This window comes from Agelaius phoeniceus, chromosome 10 (assembly GCF_051311805.1).
Source record: "Agelaius phoeniceus isolate bAgePho1 chromosome 10, bAgePho1.hap1, whole genome shotgun sequence".
Classification (NCBI taxonomy): Eukaryota; Metazoa; Chordata; class Aves; order Passeriformes; family Icteridae; genus Agelaius; species Agelaius phoeniceus.
Genome location: NC_135274.1, coordinates 26902837 through 26919888, shown reverse-complemented (window position 1 = coordinate 26919888; position 17052 = coordinate 26902837). Strand labels below are relative to the sequence as shown.

General features: G+C 51.2%; 2 protein-coding genes across 3 annotated transcripts; one reads left to right on the top strand and one right to left on the bottom strand.

Annotated features, from left to right (window-relative positions):
- Positions 1 to 1394: 1394 nt before the first annotated feature.
- Positions 1395 to 3384, bottom strand: SERP1 (stress associated endoplasmic reticulum protein 1). Its single transcript, XM_054638940.2, has 3 exons — positions 3201 to 3384; positions 3037 to 3112; positions 1395 to 2795 (listed from the first exon to the last, which is right to left on the bottom strand). Exons 1-3 carry the CDS (start codon positions 3282 to 3284, stop codon positions 2755 to 2757), a joined length of 201 nt encoding a protein of 66 aa, XP_054494915.1. The 5' UTR covers positions 3285 to 3384; the 3' UTR covers positions 1395 to 2754.
- Positions 3385 to 3399: 15 nt separating this feature from the next.
- On the top strand, positions 3400 to 17015 carry EIF2A (eukaryotic translation initiation factor 2A). 2 transcript variants are annotated; one of them, XM_054638934.2, is made up of 14 exons: positions 3400 to 3521; positions 4540 to 4609; positions 4894 to 4968; positions 5562 to 5680; positions 6737 to 6836; positions 7207 to 7289; positions 8477 to 8550; positions 8697 to 8841; positions 9831 to 9947; positions 12684 to 13255; positions 14535 to 14651; positions 15487 to 15615; positions 16432 to 16497; positions 16573 to 17015. In XM_054638934.2, the coding sequence occupies exons 1-14, from the start codon at positions 3494 to 3496 to the stop codon at positions 16636 to 16638; spliced, it is 1761 nt and encodes a 586-aa protein (XP_054494909.1). In that variant the 5' UTR covers positions 3400 to 3493; the 3' UTR covers positions 16639 to 17015. The 2 variants fall into 2 exon arrangements, with proteins under 2 accessions (XP_054494909.1, XP_054494911.1); XM_054638936.2 differs by lacking the exon at positions 14535 to 14651.
- Positions 17016 to 17052: the final 37 nt, after the last annotated feature.

Here is a 17052-nt window from a genome sequence, read left to right as displayed (position 1 = left end):
CGGGCTGCGGCACAGACCCTTCCCTTCCCCCGAGCCTTCCCCCGAGCCTTCCCCGGCTGCGGCGGGCGGCTCCGCCCGTGGCGCAGCGGGACCGGGGGGGCCGCGGCGGCCGCGAGGCGGCGCTGTGGAGCGGGGCGGGGCTGTCCCCGCACCGCCCCCGCCCGGTCCCGTTCTCATTCCCGGTCCCGGTCTCGTTCCCGGTCTCGTTCTCTTTCCCGGTCCCGGTCCCGGACCGTCTCCGCAGCCCAGGATCCGCTGCCTCGGCCCGGTTCCCCGTCGCTCGGGCCCTCGCGCCGTCACTCCCAGCGACGCTGCCGCCGCCTGTCCCGGGCTCCCGCCTCGGCGCAGGGGTTGTCCCCGCTCCACGAGGCTGTTCCCGGAGAACGTGGCTCCTATCGCTGCCGGGTCCCCTCCGTGCTGCGTGTGCGCAGATGGGCGGGACACGGCGCCGGGGACGTGGCTGCGGCGCTTTGTGCGGTGCCGGCAGCTGCGAGAGGCCTGGCAGGACAGCAGGGAGCTCTCGCCTTGGGAGGCAAACCGTGTGCCCCTCCTGATGCGCTGCTGGAGCGCAGTCCTGCAGCCGGCCTTGAGAAGGCTTCACAGGTGAAAAGAAAAAAAAATAATTTAAGTAAGTAAAATTAAATAAGTGTGTTGCAGGTGGTTACTGACGTCACCTGAGCAAGCTCAGCTCCGCGGAGCAGCCCAGGCAGCCGCGGCTGTGGCACAGGGTCAGCCAACGCCTCAGAACGCCTCAGTTCTCAGGGCCTGGAAACGACAAACTGCATCTCACGAGGGGAAATAAACGGGTATTGCTCGGATGGGTGTCGGAAAGAAACAAGTGTGGTGTTCTGCAGCATTCGTTCTTGGGTGTGTGGCACAGCTGGGGCCAGAAGGGCCCTCCAGAGATGCCCCCAGCCCCAGCCCTGGCACTGCAGCTGCCCATGACCCTCACACTGCAGGCACAGCGCTGCACGCACCTCTGTGCCCAGCTCGCACCAAAGCAAGGATTCCCTGAACTTCAAAGCACCAACTCGTACAAGCCACCCCGAACGCTCCCACAGCCCGGGAGCAGCTGCTGTGCTGGCACAGGCAGAGCCCTGCGCCGCCTGGCATTCCCGGGAGCAGAGGCAGGAGCTGAGAGAGGAGAGCGCCTGCTGAGCCCCCGTGGGGAATGGCCGGGGCTCAGAGGGAAGGGGAGCGGCAGCTCGGTGCATCCAGAGCCTCGGCAGCCCCAGCCCAGGCCCCGCGGTGCCAGCCTGGCCCAGCACGGGGTGCCCCATGGCACAGAGGCTCCTTCCAGGGAAAAGCCAATCAATCCCTGCTTGGTGTGAATGGCCGAGCCTCAGAGAACAGCCAGCAGAGCCCTGCCTTGCCCACATCAGAATGAACACAGCTTGCGTTTGAAAAGAACTTTATTTAAAATCAGCGATGATACAGACTGCCCCCGTTGTCACAGCACAAGGTGTCCCAGCACAAGGTCCCCGTGCCCTGGGCAGCCCCGGCTCACAGCAGTCCCAGTGATTCCATATGGAAATACAACGCGTACAGATCTGCTCCTTCACGGCTAACAGGCAATTCAGTAACCTCAACCCATTTTGTTTTCTATGATTTCTAGTGTAACCAGACTTAAAATTTGTCTTCTAAAAATCTGGAGAAATCTTCCTTTAGCAACCAGCGTGCACCAGCAGAGCAATTCCCACCACCTTTGTCACCACGCAGACAGCAGAGCCAGCAGGAGTCAGGGCCATCAGCAGGGAAATATGATCAATAGCAGCATTTTCCACGTGATCTCAAGTTACAGTCGTCTACAGAAGAAGGAACTGTGATCACCAGTAGGGAAGCAGTTAGGTACTGAATCCATTGTTAAAAGAAATTGAGTTGAAGGCAGGTTTTACCTTAAATAGGATTAAATATATATTGCAAGACACACCACACTCTGCAGGGGCTGCACATACAGAAGCAGAACTGTGGGCAGGGAGGCAGCGTGTGTCCCCCCCCGCACCCAATATTCCCACACAACATTGTCAAATTTAAAACTATCACCACTTGTTGAAAGTTGTCCAAGAAGTATTTACAGCACAGGCAGGGCCGGGAGAGGCTTGGGGAGCCGCAGGTCTGGCCAGGGTGCTCCCGCAGTCCACGGAGCTCCAGCACTGGGTCCTGCCAGAGCAGCTGCTGCCCGGCCGTGCCAGCTCCACACACCCCTCTACCCCTACACAGACAAGCGTTTGGCGTGGATTAGGACAAAGCTACAGGCGGTGCCGTGGCGTGGGGACGGCGAGCACTGCCCATGCTGCAGTGCGCCCGCCCGGCGCACACGGGAGGATGCACGGCGGGGTCGGAGCAAGAGAGGCTCCTCGGGAACATGCTGCACAGTCGGGCTCCAGCCTCTACAGGAATCCTGGCTTCCAGCGTCAAATAAAGCCATTTCCAGCTATACAGCGAGGGTGGCACTGATCTGGGACCGGTGTTTAAACAGATGCCAGTTCCTACGGACCTACGTCGCGTATAGCTCCACGTATTACAGAGACCAGGCCGGATCTTCAGCGAATAAGTAGGTCCACGATTGTAGATCAACAACAGACTTTTATTGCTTTATACATGTGGTGCTGTTCAAGGCACTGTGGCACGGGCTAGAAAACTCGGAATGACTCGTGAAGGGACCTGGAATGCGACACGGCCGGAGCCGCGCGCCGCTCCTCGGCAGCTGCCGCGGCGGCCGGGGCCGGCGGGCCATGGCCCGACACCGGCCCCTCACATGCCCATCCGGATGCTCTGGATGATCTGGAAGATAGCTGCAAGAGAGCGGAGAGGGGAGCGCTCGCCGGGCAGCGTCAGCAGCGAGCTCGGCGGCCCGAGGGGCAGCGCCCGGCCCCGAGGGGCAGTACCGGGCCCGGAGGGGCAGTACCGGGCCCGGAGGGGGAGCACCCAGCCCCGAGGGGCAGTACCGGGCCCGGACGGGCAGTACCGGGCCCGGAGGGGCAGCGCCCGGCCCGAGCCGCCGCCGGACCCGTCCGCCCGCGCGCGGCCGCTCACCTGATCCGCAGACCACGAAGATGAAGAGAGCCAACAGCCAGGGCCCGACCGACGCCTTCTCCTCCGGGGCCGTTCTCTGCGAGCACAGCACCGCCGTCAGCGCAGCGCGGCCCAGCCCCGCCACCCCCGCCCGTGCCCGCCCGGCTCAGCCCGGCCCCGCGCACCGAGGTCTTGGCGACGTTCCCCCGCTGGGTGATGTTCTTGCTGTGCTTCTCGTTGGCCATGCGGATGCGCTGCTTGGCCACCATGTCCGCGCTCGGCCCGGTCCGGCCCGGCCGCCGCTGCCGCGTCAGCACCGCGCGCGCCGCACGCCGGGAGCGCGCCGGGGGCGGGGCCCGCGCGCGCCAACCCGCGCACGCGCCCCGGGCCCCGCCCCGCCCGGTAACGTGGCGCGCGCTGCGGCCGCTACGCCGCCGCCGCCCCGGAACCGGAAACACCGCTCCGCCCGCGCCTCAAGATGGCGCCGCCCACGCCGCTGCTCGCAGGTGCGTCTGGCCTGAGCCCGGGGTCGGGGCGCGGGAGATGGCAGCCAAGTTGGGGTGGGGTGGCCCGGGGCCCCTCCGTTGCTCCTCCGGTGCCCGTCGGTTTCCGCTGCGTGTTCCCTCCCCGGCGTGCGCTGCCGTGGCGTGGCCAAGTCCGGCCCCGGTCGTGGAGTTCTTGATGATGCCGGCCCCGGCGCTGGTCAGGGCTCGCCGGGCCCTGTGCTCGCTGGGCCGGGGCCGGGGCGAGCAGCGGTGCCCCAGAGGAGGGCCCGGTCCTGCCCTGGGCCTACGCCCGAGCAGCCGCCCCGCCGCCGGCTCCCCCGCCCCGCGGGGGCCCTCGCGGCCCCGTATCGCGGATTCGTTCTCCGGCCGCGGGTGATTCACTCGCGGGTACTGGGGCGGGCGGGCAGCCGCTGCCGGCCGGCGCCCGCTGCCGTGTCCGCTGGGCTCCGCGGGATTTGGCTGCCGCTTCTCGAGAGTCGTGTTCCCTTTCCGCGTCTCACTGTTTAAACTGCCCCAACATAAGGGATGCGTATTGTCCTTTTCTGTATTTGTAAGCTTTAAACACCAGCCCATTTCCCCGCACTCGGCCCCCTGGGGGCGGCAGTTGCTCGGGTGGATTTTTGGCTGCTCACTGCCATCTGTTGTGAGTTTGGATCCTGACGGGGAGCGTGACGGGAGGGCTGGAGAACACGGTCAGGAAGGGCTGCGCTGGTCCTGGGTCACACCTCAGGTGTGTTAGGGGTTCCCTTAGGGTCTCTGGCGGCTGTGGTGTGCATGAACTCTGTACAATTGTACTTAGGCATGAGAAGGGCTGTTCTCCTGTGAGGCTGTGGCTGCCCACCCTGGGGCACATCCTGCACAGGGATGGCAGCTCCAGGGCTGTGTCCCAGCTGTGCCTTGGAATTTCCTTATAGCAAGTATGGGAAGCACTGTGCATGGCTCAGGGTTCACAAGTTAGAAAATCACCTGCTTTGTCAATTTCCTGCATTTGAAATGAGTTGTTTGTTTCCCCTTGCAGTGAGAGGCTCCGAGGGGCTGTACATGGTGAATGGGCCCCCCAGCTTCACTGAGAGCGTGGCATTCCAAAGGTACTGCTGGCACTAAAGAAATTACTTTCTGTAAAGTAAGGGTAGACTGTGGAATTGAAAAATGTGTGAATATAAATGAGTTCAGAACGCTGATGGCTTGGAAGGCTTTGCACTTGCCTGAGCTCTCACTGCCAGGTGACAGTCCCTGGGCAGGGGTAGCAGGGACTGCACTGTGACACAGGGCTCCTCAGGAGCACAGCAGGAAAGCTCTTGTGTTGGTTTTTGTTAAGGAAACCTTAACTATGACACTGTTGAGTACTTATGTACATTTCTTATTTCTTCAGGGATTCTGGAAAAAATTGCAAAGCTGTTGCTTTTAGCAAGGACGGCTCCCTCTTTGCCTGGTGCAATGGAGAAAAGTGGGTGCATTTTATTATCTTAATGTTTAGCTTGTATGAAATGTAATCAGTTATGCCTCATTTACTTTTGTCTGTGTAAAGATGATTGCTGTTAATGCAAGTGTTTGCATGTACACTTGAAATGGAGTTTATCAGATGAAATATTTTGTGTTCTTGGTGCACCCATGATGCACCCCTTCTCATGCAGTCTGGATATGCTCTCTTTGTTTGGTTATTTTTTTATTTATGGCTCCCAGTACCTGGTCTCTGGGATTAATCTATTAGTAGAGTCTACAGAAAATAATGAGTCTATTCACCTTGTGGACATTACAATACAAGGTTCCTTTTTTATAGATCAGGTACATTATAGAGTTCAGTCTCATATTTAGAGCTTATGTGTTGCATATAAAAATACATACTATGTTTTGACCAGTGGTTTCTGTCAGGCTTGGGTGTCTGGTTTTAAAACGTGCTCTTGGAAAAATTTAGTAAAAACAATTCTGTTCCGTGGGCCAAATTTGAAGCAGATCTAGAAGAGTCAATGCTGAACAATTCTCTCAGCATTAATTAACTATTGTAAGCATGTTTTATTAAATAGCGTCTTTTGGTTCCAGAGTCAATGTTGTTAATGTCACCAGAGCTGAGTTACTGCATTCCTTTGATCTCCCAAAGACAGTTTGCCTTGAATTCTCGCCAAAGAATAGCGTTCTGGCAACGTGGCAGGCCTATGCAAGTGAGTATTGTGCCAGCATGGCTTTGCGCCCATGCCTGTGGCCTCTGTAGTGCGTGTGTTGGCCAAATGGGCAGTGCAGGAAGGTGCAGGAAGTTGTGTGGGCAGTCATAGCACAGTGGAGAGGGAGGGATGCCGTTGTCAGAGCAGCTGGCGTTGGGCACGCTCACCCACGCTCTGTCAGAGTGCTCGTGCACACAGTCACTCTGTCACTCTGTCACTGTCTTTCCTAAGCTTTGGGAAGTGGTCCTGGTGCCACCTGGTGTGCCCTGCAGGCAGCTCCTGTTCTTGGGTAGGCAAGGGAGATGGTATGCTGTCCTGGAGAGCTGTGTCCTGCCCGGGCCCATGGCTGGGGGCAGCTCCATGGCTGGAGGGTTCTCCATGTCCAGAGCCTTATTCCCTGCTCTGCATCCCTGGGGGGTTTGAGATCCTGGTTCTGAGAGCTGCAGTCCTGCCTGAGGCACAGACAGTGTAAATGCTGCCTTGGGAGGGAAGAGCTGGGCAAGGCTGGGCCTTGGGAGCTGGCCAGGCTGTGGGGAGACTGGGAACTGGGACAGGCTGTAGGATAAGACAACATCACAAGCTGTGAGCTGCTTTGGGGCTGCTGTAAATCACTGACAGCAGCAGGCAGGCTCTGCTAGCCTGGGTAAGGAGGAGAGTACAGACAGCTTAAAAGCAGCAGAACCATTTTGCATGGCTTGCAGAGAAAGCAGCATTGACTACAGTGGAAGGGACAAAATCACCTCATTCCTGTGAGAGCAAAACACTGGAGTGGAGAACCTGCCTCCATTGTTTGCCCTGAGGATGGTTTTGGGTTTGGATTAAAAAGCTGTGCAGGTGTTGGTTGCAGGCTTGCAGTGGGGAGTAGAAACCCTGCACTCCAAATGTGAGTTCTTTCTGCAAACAGACTGAGGTTAATAGGCACAGCAATCAGCATTCATGGGCTTGGTCCCTCAGGGGCAGAAGTTGCATGCTTGCGAGAAGTTCACACAGAACCATGAGATGGGATGTTGGGGTGAAGCAGATTTAAGCTTCAAATACCACTATGTTTTTTTGCAGCTGCTAAGGATGGCACAGCAGGGGTGCCCAACCTGCAGCTCCATGATCTGAGAACGGGAAAATGCTTAAAGTCTTTTGTGCAGAAAAAGATGCAGAACTGGTAAATAAGCCTTCCAGATGCTAATTGTTTACAAAGAAATGTGGTTTTCAAAATTTGATCCAGGTAAATGGAGCTGTTAGTGTGGTGTTGGCTTTCAAAGCAGTGCCTGCTGCCAGCTGAAAGCCAGAGTCTGTGCCTGTGAGTGTCTGTGTGTAGTTTATTGTAAATTCACTCTCACTTTGCACCACAGGGGAAAGCTGAGCAGACAATAACTAAGTCCACTTGTACATTTTTGCTATGCATATGTCATTTATTCACATTAAATGTATCATGTTTGAACATACTGGGTTCACAGTAGGGGGAAAAAACAATCCTGGAGTGCTAATGATGAGCATCATTTCATGTTTGTGACTTTTCCCTTAATGTGCAGGTGTCCTTGCTGGGCAGAGGATGAAAGCATTTGTGCCAGAAATGTGAACAATGAAGTGCACTTCTTTGAAAACAACAACTTCAGTATGCGAGTATTTCTCTACATTTCATTCCTTCTATAAATGCTGCTACTTTTGAGGGGTGATTTTTGTTTTCAGGTTTTTCTTTGTTTCTTCATTTGCTTGCCTTTTATTTTAAATACTGCCTACATTCTATTTCAGTTTGAAATTCAGAATCATTATTTCACTTTCTTATTTATCTTTTCACTGACTGACATGATATGAAATGCATCTGATTCTCAGTTAAGAAGGCCTGATTCTATATTGTTACTCATTTAATGAGATCCAGGAAATTGTTTTGTAGAAAATGTGATCTGCCATTACTTCCCTGGGTTGTGCATATTCTGTCAATAGATTGCTAAAAATGGCTCATTAAAAAATTGGTGGCAAAAATGAAATAGTGAAGCCTGAAGATTTTTACCACAGAGATGTACTGTTGGTGATAGAATATCTGGAGTCGATGGGTGTTTAAAAGGGAAAGGGGGAGAAAAAAGCAGAAAGATAAAAACTAATTAGAACAAAAATGTAAAGGAGTGAAAAGGAAACAGAGGGGAGAACAGCAGCATGTGGTTTTAGTTTTGTATTTAGTTTTGCATTCTTTGTTTTGTTTTAAATATAAAGTTGATAGAGGAATTAGGGCTACAAGAGGTTCAGTTTCCTGAGAATTAGCCCTGGTGATGTTAATCAAGCTGTGGGAAGCACGGAATGTCAGCCTCAGCAGGATGTCTGCTGACAGTGCACGTTCCTGGCTGCAGTGGAGCTGTGGGGTGATGCTGTTGCCATCAGTTGTTTGTGGGAAGGGGCAGTGCTGAGCCCTGAGCAGGCCTGTTGGGAAGAGTTATCCCATGGAGGTGTGAGGGGAGAGCCCCTGCCTCTGTGTGATGGCACCTGAATGTGACTGAAGCCAGCACAGATAAGGTGAAGAATATCTGCTTCAAACACAGGCTGCATTCACCTTGGGTTCAGAGGCTTCCTTTGCTTTTTGAACTTCCAAGTACTGAGTGCTGAGTTTCAGGCATGGGCTTGATTAAAGTTGGTTTTGTAGGTGAAATAGGAAAATAATAGTTGTTTGCCTAGAAAAAGAGATCCTTTGTGGTTGTCTTTACTGGTCTGTGTTATCCAGGATAGAGCCCCATAGAAGGGTGTGGTTAGGACATCCAGGTAACATGGTTTGTCGTTAACATCAGACATCTGTGACCTTTTTCATGGCAGATACCATTGCAAACAAGCTGCATTTGCAGAAGGTCAGTGATTTCGTGTTGTCCCCAGGAGCACAGCCAACCAAGGTACTTCTGATCCAGCTTCCAGTCTTTTTTTTTGTTTTCTTAAAAATAAACCCCACTGTGATTTTAGTACAGTTGTAACTATTTTAGTAACTATGCCCTGTGCTACCAAGGCTTTAACCTGCAGTGAAATCTCGTGGCTGTTTCAGGTTGCTGTTTATGTCCCAGGCAGCAAAGGTGCTCCGTCCTTTGTCAGGCTCTACCAGTACCCCAACTTCGGGGGCCCGCAGTCAGCACTAGCCAACAAAAGCTTCTTTAAAGCTGACAAGGTGACAATGCTATGGAACAAAAAAGGTATAGCAGCTATGTACTGAGACTTCTATTGTGCTCATTTTGGATTGACTTTGTGTGCTGTGTGGGGTTTGTGTTTAATTTGCATATGTTGATAAATCCTGAGGGCAGCCATTAATGCTTTGCTGAGGTGCATTTCTGCACACCCTGGGGTGCTCAGCACTTATCCTGTGACTTTCATAATTTTTTGTGTTGTGCTTGAAAATATCCTATACCTGCTGGTAAATTTTTCAGTTGAATGACAAATTCCTATATAATTTTGCATCCTGTGTCAATAATGTAATTGGATTGTAAACATAACAACCATTCATGTGATGATATGATCTTAATCTGTAGAATCATCTGTATGCATATATATGATAACTGGGGTGAGCTGAGAGGCCTCTGTGCTTGGTTGTTTGTTAGCAATGAGGTGTTTCAGAATGATTTTGTACAAATCATTTTACTTCAACCCACATAGTTTGGAATATAAAGGAGGATGTTTCACACATGTAGAAACCATGCTTGGGGACTGTGAGAGACAGCAAAGATTGTTGCTCGAGACATTTTGGGGTGCATGTGTCTGTGGGAAGGGGCAGGATGGGCCTTGCCCTGGTGAGACAGTGCCCTGCTCTGCACCCCCCACAGCTTTGGGTAACAGATGTGCATACAGAAGATGTTGAAAAAATGTTTCGGTCAAGGATTGATCAGGATGTTTGGTTTCTGCCATAGTTTAATTTTTTTTTAATAGCTGCAAAGGATGTTCAGTTACTTGTGATCTAACAGTAAATGAATAGACTGAGCTGATGTTTCCCACCTGAGGAAGGAACGTATTCAGTGCTTTTGTGGTAGCATTTAGGAAAAACTCAATTCAAAAGAGAATGATACAAGCCCTACCACACAAGCAACCAGCAGGAGCTCATAGTGGAGCTGGTTTTGCTCAGTCAGGTGTTGAGTGCAGTGGCTGCTGTGGCTTTCAGAAGCTGTGCTGCAGTAACTGTGTGTGTTCCCAGCCACGGCCGTGCTGGTGGTTGCCAGCACCGAGGTGGACAAGAGCGGTGCCTCGTACTACGGCGAGCAGACGCTGCACTACCTGGCAGCCAGCGGGGAGAGCGCCGTGGTGCAGCTGCGTGAGTACGGGCCGGGCCGGGCTGGGCTGCGCTGGGCTGTGCTGGGCTGCGCTGGGCTGCGCTGGGCTGCGCCGGGCTGCGCTGGGCTGCGCTGGGCTGGGCCGGGCTGGGCCGGGCCGGGCTGGGCTGGGCTGCGCTGGGCTGCGCTGGGCTGCGCTGGGCTGGGCCGGGCTGGGCCGGGCCGGGCTGGGCCGGGCTGGGCTGGGCTGCGCTGGGCTGCGCTGGGCTGCGCTGGGCTGCGCCGGGCTGGGCCGGGCTGGGCCGGGCTGGGCTGCGCTGGGCTGTGCTGGGCTGCGCTGGGCTGCGCTGGGCTGGGCTGCGCTGGGCTGGGCTGCGCTGGGCTGGGCTGCGCTGCGCTGGGCTGCGCTGGGCTGCGCTGGGCTGCGCTGGGCTGCGCCGGGCTGGGCCGGGCTGGGCCGGGCTGCGCCGGGCTGGGCCGGGCTGGACTGGGCCGGGCTGGGCTGCGCCGGGCTGGGCTGGGCCGGGCTGGGCCGGGCTGGGCTGGGCTGGGCTGGACTGGGCTGGGCTAGGCTGCGCTGGGCTGGACTGAGCTGGGCCGCCCTGCAGCTCCTGCCTCTGCTGGGCTTCTTAGTCTCATGAACTGACCTTTAGAGCAAAATCCTCTAAACAAAAAATCCTTCACCTTTTTGTTGTTGTTGTTGTTGTTGTTTGTTTTTTACCTCTGCAGGAGGATGTTGCTTTTTTCTGGGTTGGTGTGGGGTTTTTTTCACTAGCTGGATTTTATTACCTTTGATAGACTTACCGTCTTGATGTCAGTGGCATTCAGTTAATACATACATAAAGGTTCCAGTTAATACATACTGATAGTTTGACTGGGAAGGTGTTCAGGTGCACAGGGAGGGAACTATACTCATTTTCTGAGAAAACACCTGGACAGTGGAGCCAGGTTGATGTCTGAGAATCCATAACAGGCAGGAATGTGTGTCACCAAACAGAATAGTCCTACCTGCACTTCAACATATGCAAGATACTGCCCTCAATGAGCCAGGGCAGAGGGACAGCAGTGTTTTGAAGTCTGTCAGAAAATAAAACTCCTTTATTTTGTATTGTAATACTGAAAGTGTTTTAAAACCTAAAAATGACATATTGGAGGGCAGCAGATGAATGTGCTTAATTCCAGTGTCTAGCTTTTACTGGAAGTCCATGCCTTAACTTCTGCTGTGGGGGTCTATTTTCCTTCTCTCAAGCTCTTGCTCTTGTGTGCAAACATCTGGCCTGCTTGGGATTATAGAGGCTAGTTTGTTGGGAGTGCTTGGGAGCACTGGGGGTGACATTGACCACCTTTGCTGGAGGTACTGTGAATGTAGCTTCCATAACAGTGCTGGCTGGGAACATTTCCAGTTTGCCTTCTGCTGCAAAACTTGTGGATGAGTACTGTGCCACGTTTCCCCTTGATAGTAACTGCCCTGGGGAAGGAGAATTGGGGTCATGACTCAGTATATAGAATCTCTTTGGGAGTAGTTTAACCCAGCTTACAAGTAGAGCACTACTTGTTTAACTACATACCTACTAAAATGTTCTTTATTTCTACTGCATCTGTATTTAACAGGAAGTCTTTTCATTTAATTTAGCTATTCCTTTTCAAGGAAAAGTCCAAACTGATTAAAGCAAGTGGTGGGCACTTGGACTGAGAGTGCCTGCAGAGTTGGATCTTTTTTGAAGTGCAGTTTTGAAGCTTTTTTCCACTCAGGCATTTGCAAAGGGCTTTTCATTTTCGACTAAGATGTGGTGCTGCTGCAGGCTCTGGCAGAGCTCTGAAGCCTGCATGGAGCTGCCCTCATCTCTCCAGTTGTTGCTGTCACCAAATATCATTTTCTGTCACCTCTGTAGCTGAGCTGCATTGGGTTAATGTCACTGAAAAAGTTTCGAAGGGGAACACACAGAGTGATTATACATCCTTGTTTCTAAAGATAATGAGACTTCAGATTGACAACAGGCATGAACCATTTAACTCAGTTTGAACATCTTGGGTCAACTCTGGATTTAAGGATTCAGTAATGCATTTGGCATTTATCTCAACTATGGGTGAATATACCCAGATGATGAAAAATTATAATGGCCTGTGGTTTGTATATACCTCTCGGTATTTTACCTGAGTTTTCATCACTTATTCCTTATTCTTCAGTATATCCTAATGTTCCAACCCCCAGAATAACTTCTAACAGTAGCAAGTTTTGATCATTGCATGTAAGGCCATTTTTGTGTGCTCACCCACATTAAAGTCTGACTTATAAAATATTGTGCATGGGCATAGTCCAAAGATAACTCAGGTCACTATTGCTTACCTCTACAAAGCTGAACTACACAATATTTCTTAGATTAAAGGAAGAGGAACTATTATCCAGCTGGTATAAAACTCCTGTTTTTGCAGGTTTCCAGTGGGACAATTTGAGAAGGTCCTGAGGTCATACTTGAGGAAAAAAAAAAAAAAAACGGAATTTTTTTACATGTCAAGCTATGCTTACTGTTAAAGTGTTGGTGCTGTCCCTACAGAGGTAATTTGGAATGACTGCAGTTGTTGTTGCAAACCGTAACTAAAGTTATCAGAAGAGACAAGGTTGTTTTTCCCTCTGTTGTTAGCAGAATTAATTTTCACTGTCAATAATTAGAATATAGCATTTTAGCAAAGCATGAAGAGTCACTATGGATTTTATTTTGGCTTGCTCTGAAAAAACGCAGTCTCCCAACAGTTGCATGTTTTTCCTTTTCCTTTAGCCAAAAACGGCCCTATTTACGATGTTGCCTGGAGCCCCAATTCTGTCGAGTTCTGTGCTGTGTATGGTTTCATGCCTGCCAAAGCCACGGTTTTTAACCTGAAATGTGACCCCGTGTTTGATTTTGGCACCGGGCCTCGCAATGCTGCCTACTACAGCCCCCACGGACACATCCTGGTGCTGGCAGGGTTTGGAAACCTTAGGGGACAGATGGAAGTGTGGGACGTTAAGAACTACAAGCTGATTTCCAAGCCGGTGGCCTCGGATTCCACGTACTTCGCTTGGTGTCCCGACGGGGAGCACATTGTGACGGCCACGTGCGCTCCCCGGCTGCGCGTCGGCAACGGCTACAAGATCTGGCACTACACGGGCTCCGTGCTGCACGCCCACGAGGTGCCGGCTGACCAGGAGATGTGGCAGGTGTTCTGGCAGCCCTTCCTGGACGGCGTGTTCCCGGAGAGAGCCGTGCGGTACCAGGCGGTGCCCGGCGAGCCGCCCCGCGCCCAGCCCGGCCCCGCGCAGGCGTACCGCCCGCCCGCCCTGCGCAACAGACCCGCCACGAGCTCCAAGCTGGTGAGTGGCACTGCCCCGCCGCAGCCGCCCGCCTGGCTCTCGTCTCCTCGGAGCTCGGCCTCGCGGATCTGTGCGCTTTTGAGGAGGAGCATGAGAACAGCGACCAGGTTGACAGCACTGTGGGGGTTTGGAGGGGTTTTGGTGACCTTCTTTGGCACTCTGCTCACAGTTTGCAAGAATGTATGCTAGAAAGCTCTCATCTCTTTGGCCCAAACACTGTCCTTTCACAAAGCATTTGCAAACTTCTGTAATGCTCTTTGCAACATGCACTGGAACACTAAACTCACGTGTGGTAAAATTGAGTACTCTGGTTAGGACAGAAGCCTCTGATCTGGGTGACTTCACCCTGCCAGTTCTGAACCCAGCCAGCCTGGGGCTTGAGTAGCCTCCCAACAGCCATTCTTTCTTGGGTTTTTTGTTTTTAATAACGTAAATATACTTATTGGAGATTGGATCATTAGCAAGTCAGCTGCAGCTTAAACACATTTCAGTACAGTGATCTGCTTGTATAATTAGTTTCTTTCTGCAGGTTTCCAGAGTAGGCTGAGTAGCAACTAGTTCCATGTAAAAGCTGTATCCTTGGTGTTTCGATCCCGGAGAGCTTTGATTTTGAGCCCTGTGCTTTTGCAGGAGACTGCGAGCAGTCTGTTGTTAGCCATGCTGAGGGCTGCTCTCACAGACCATCCCTGAGCAGAGGGAGTAGGGAAAAGATACAGTCAGCAAAATAATTCTCCTTACTTGTATGGGCAAAAGGTTTTGTCACATGCATTAAAAAAATACAGTGCCACAGTTGAGAGTTATCTTAAAAACACCGAGCAGCCCCCTTTCTCAGCCCCCACTGCCTCCCAAGAACCCCCCATCTCCCCTCCCAGCACTCAGCCTTCCCCTCTGGTCATCAGGAGTTTGAGTTACAAAGCTGTCAGCAACAGCAAAATGCCAGGCTTCAGTCATTTTGTGATAGGTTATTCTTCTTGGATTTTGTTTCCTTCCTATGATTTTGTTTTCTTACTGGAAAACTATGAAATCATTGGGGCACATGGGGTAGTCCCATGCACACTTGAGTGGATGAGTTTGAAACCCTTTTCACCTTTCTTTGGCTGTTCCAAGGAGTGCGTACTTTTTCCTCCACTTTCTTTCTTTCTTTCTTTTTTTCTTTTTTCTTTTTTCTTTTTTCTTTCTTTTTCCTTTCATCTTTGCGTATGATGTTGTCTTAGGTAGATGTTAGGGTTTCTGTGCCAACATGGAATATGGAGTGTTAACCATTTTGCATGTCCCGCAGCATGAAGATGAGCCACCCCAGAACATGAAACCCCAGCTGGGAGGCAGTGATAAGCCAGTGTCTAAAATAGCTCTCAAAAATCAGAGGAAGCATGAAGCTAAGAAAGCTGCTAAACAGGTACTGCAAAAGTCGTCGTTATAAGAATCACGTTAATTAGTTAATTAGCTTCCCCAAAGGGCAGGAGTCAGTCTCAGAGCAGTGGCTTGTGCAGCAGTGTGGGAAGGGCAGCAGAGTTTAACCAGAGAAGAGCAGCTACAGAAGGGTGATTCAATAGTAACAGCTTTGCAGAGTCACTGCAAATGTTAGCTAAAATCAGTGTGTAGACAAGGTGATCCTGGCTTCTCACATCCTGCAGAATGTGGTTTGGTTTTAGGTAGGAGGGAGGAACAGGTGGGTGCTTTGTGTTTCCTGCAGGTCAAGGCTGAGGTGTGTTTTTAGGGCAGGTCAGAGACAGCCTGTCTGTCACTTCTGGACTTACTATTCATTGACTAGGTAGATAAAAGTCAGCTTTTGGTATTAGCCTTCCAATTGCTACAAAACTCTGCAGCAATAATTTCTTTAAATGCTATTTTAAAAAAATTCTAGCACTGCTTTTGAGCCCTTTTTTTTTTGCTTCACAGGCAATGACCCAGTCTGCTTTGTAAAATATTTGTGCATGTATTTGTCATATCACCCTTAAACTGGTGTTTCCCTGTGCTGTGTGTGGTTGGGATCTTGAGGAAGTAGAAATTAAACAAGAAACAGCATGTGAGCTGTTCCAGATAAGCCTTTGTCCATGGAAGGCAGATCAATAGATAATGCAGTACCTCAGAGCAAGCCATCCTGGATTTTGGAATACATCCAGCAAACTGGGGAAAGAAGGACTATTAAATGGATCCTAAAGTGATTAAAGACATTTTTCATTCTCTTTGTAATCAAAGGTATTTTCTATATTGTGTTTATGTGTCTACAGGAGGCCAAAGCTGATGCACACCAAGGCCCTGCCCAGGTCAGAGCCCCACAAAATGCCCTACAGAACACTGTGCCAGCCATGACCACGGGAGATCCTGAAGTGGATAAGAAGATAAAGAATTTGAAAAAGGTGTGAAGAGATTCTTAGATTTCTAATAGACAGTATTCCTCCAAGGGCTGGTCTGTCACACCTAGTGCAAGTGTAAGGTGAGCTGAGTCCAGGAGGATGCAGGAACCTTCACGGAATTGTCCCAAATTTGTACTCACCTCCCTTTGCCCTCCTACCTGTGCAGCCATCATGTGCCAGGGTTCCTGAAGGTCCCATCAGAGGTGGCAGTACAGGGAGGAGTTTCTAAAACTGACCCTCAGGAATGCTGTGGAGGTGCAGCCAGTCCCAGCTGAGGGTCAGGGTGCCCTGGCAGGTGTTGGTGCTCAGACAGGAGCTCTGTGCATTCCGTGGGTGTTGGGACCTGCATCTGCCAAGGGAAGAGTGCCCTTGTGGCGTGAGTGCAAAGTTTACTGCCAGTCTTGAGAATTCTCGCATTAAATCCAGAACAGAAATTGTTAAGTTCTGGCTAGAGAATCTTTCCCATTTATCTTGCTGCCTCCTGCTGCTCATAGTCTCTGGATTAACTTTCCAGGCTTTTTGAGGAGAATGTGTGGTGAAGAGGGATGGTGATGGAGTAATTTCCAGTTTTGGATCTAGCCCTTCAGTGAGACAATGCCTGGTGTTTGTATCTGAGATGAAGTACTGCTGTTCCTAAGTTCTGTTCCTGAAAGAAATGTGTGTTATGGGTGGGAAATTCTGGGTGAAGCATCTGGAGATGCTCAAGGGATTGTGCTTTCCATAGAGACCTGCCTCCAGACACATCAGCAACTTCTAAGATTTATTTCCTGTTCTTGTTTCACCGATATTTTTGTTTGTTTGGTTGCTTGCTTGTTTCAGAAACTAAAGGCAATTGAGCAGCTGAAAGAACAGGCAGCTTCTGGCAAACAGCTGGAGAAGAATCAGGTACGATTGAGATCTGTACAGTTTATTCCAGGTTCATTTTACAATAAGCTACATCTATGAAATTTTCTGCTCTAGGTGGAGAAGATTCAGAAAGAAGCTGCTCTCCTTAAGGAACTGGAAGACCTAGAACTGGGTGTTTAAATCTTCCTCGAGCTCCAGTGTGGTGCTAACACAAAGTTCATGCAAAATGTAGTTTTGTTAAACATTTCAGCAAATGACCAAGGGTTCGACAGTCCACAGATTTGCTGCTCATTTGCCTTTAAAAAAGAGTTTTCCTAAAGATTTGTGCACATGAAGCCATGAGCAAGCGATGAGTATCCATCAGCCAGTTCTGCTGCTGTTCCAACGAGAAATGCGCTCCTTTTCTGAGAACATACTGCCTAGACCAGATTGTTTTTCCTTATTTGGGTGGGAGAAGGGAAGGCGACAAAGACATTTGATAGCTTTATTATATTTAAGAAGAGATGCGATCTTTATGCGATGACGGGCTGTAGATAAAATAAAGAGCATTTATAACAGCGAGCTGTCGGAGCGCTGTGTGGCCGCCAGGGGGCG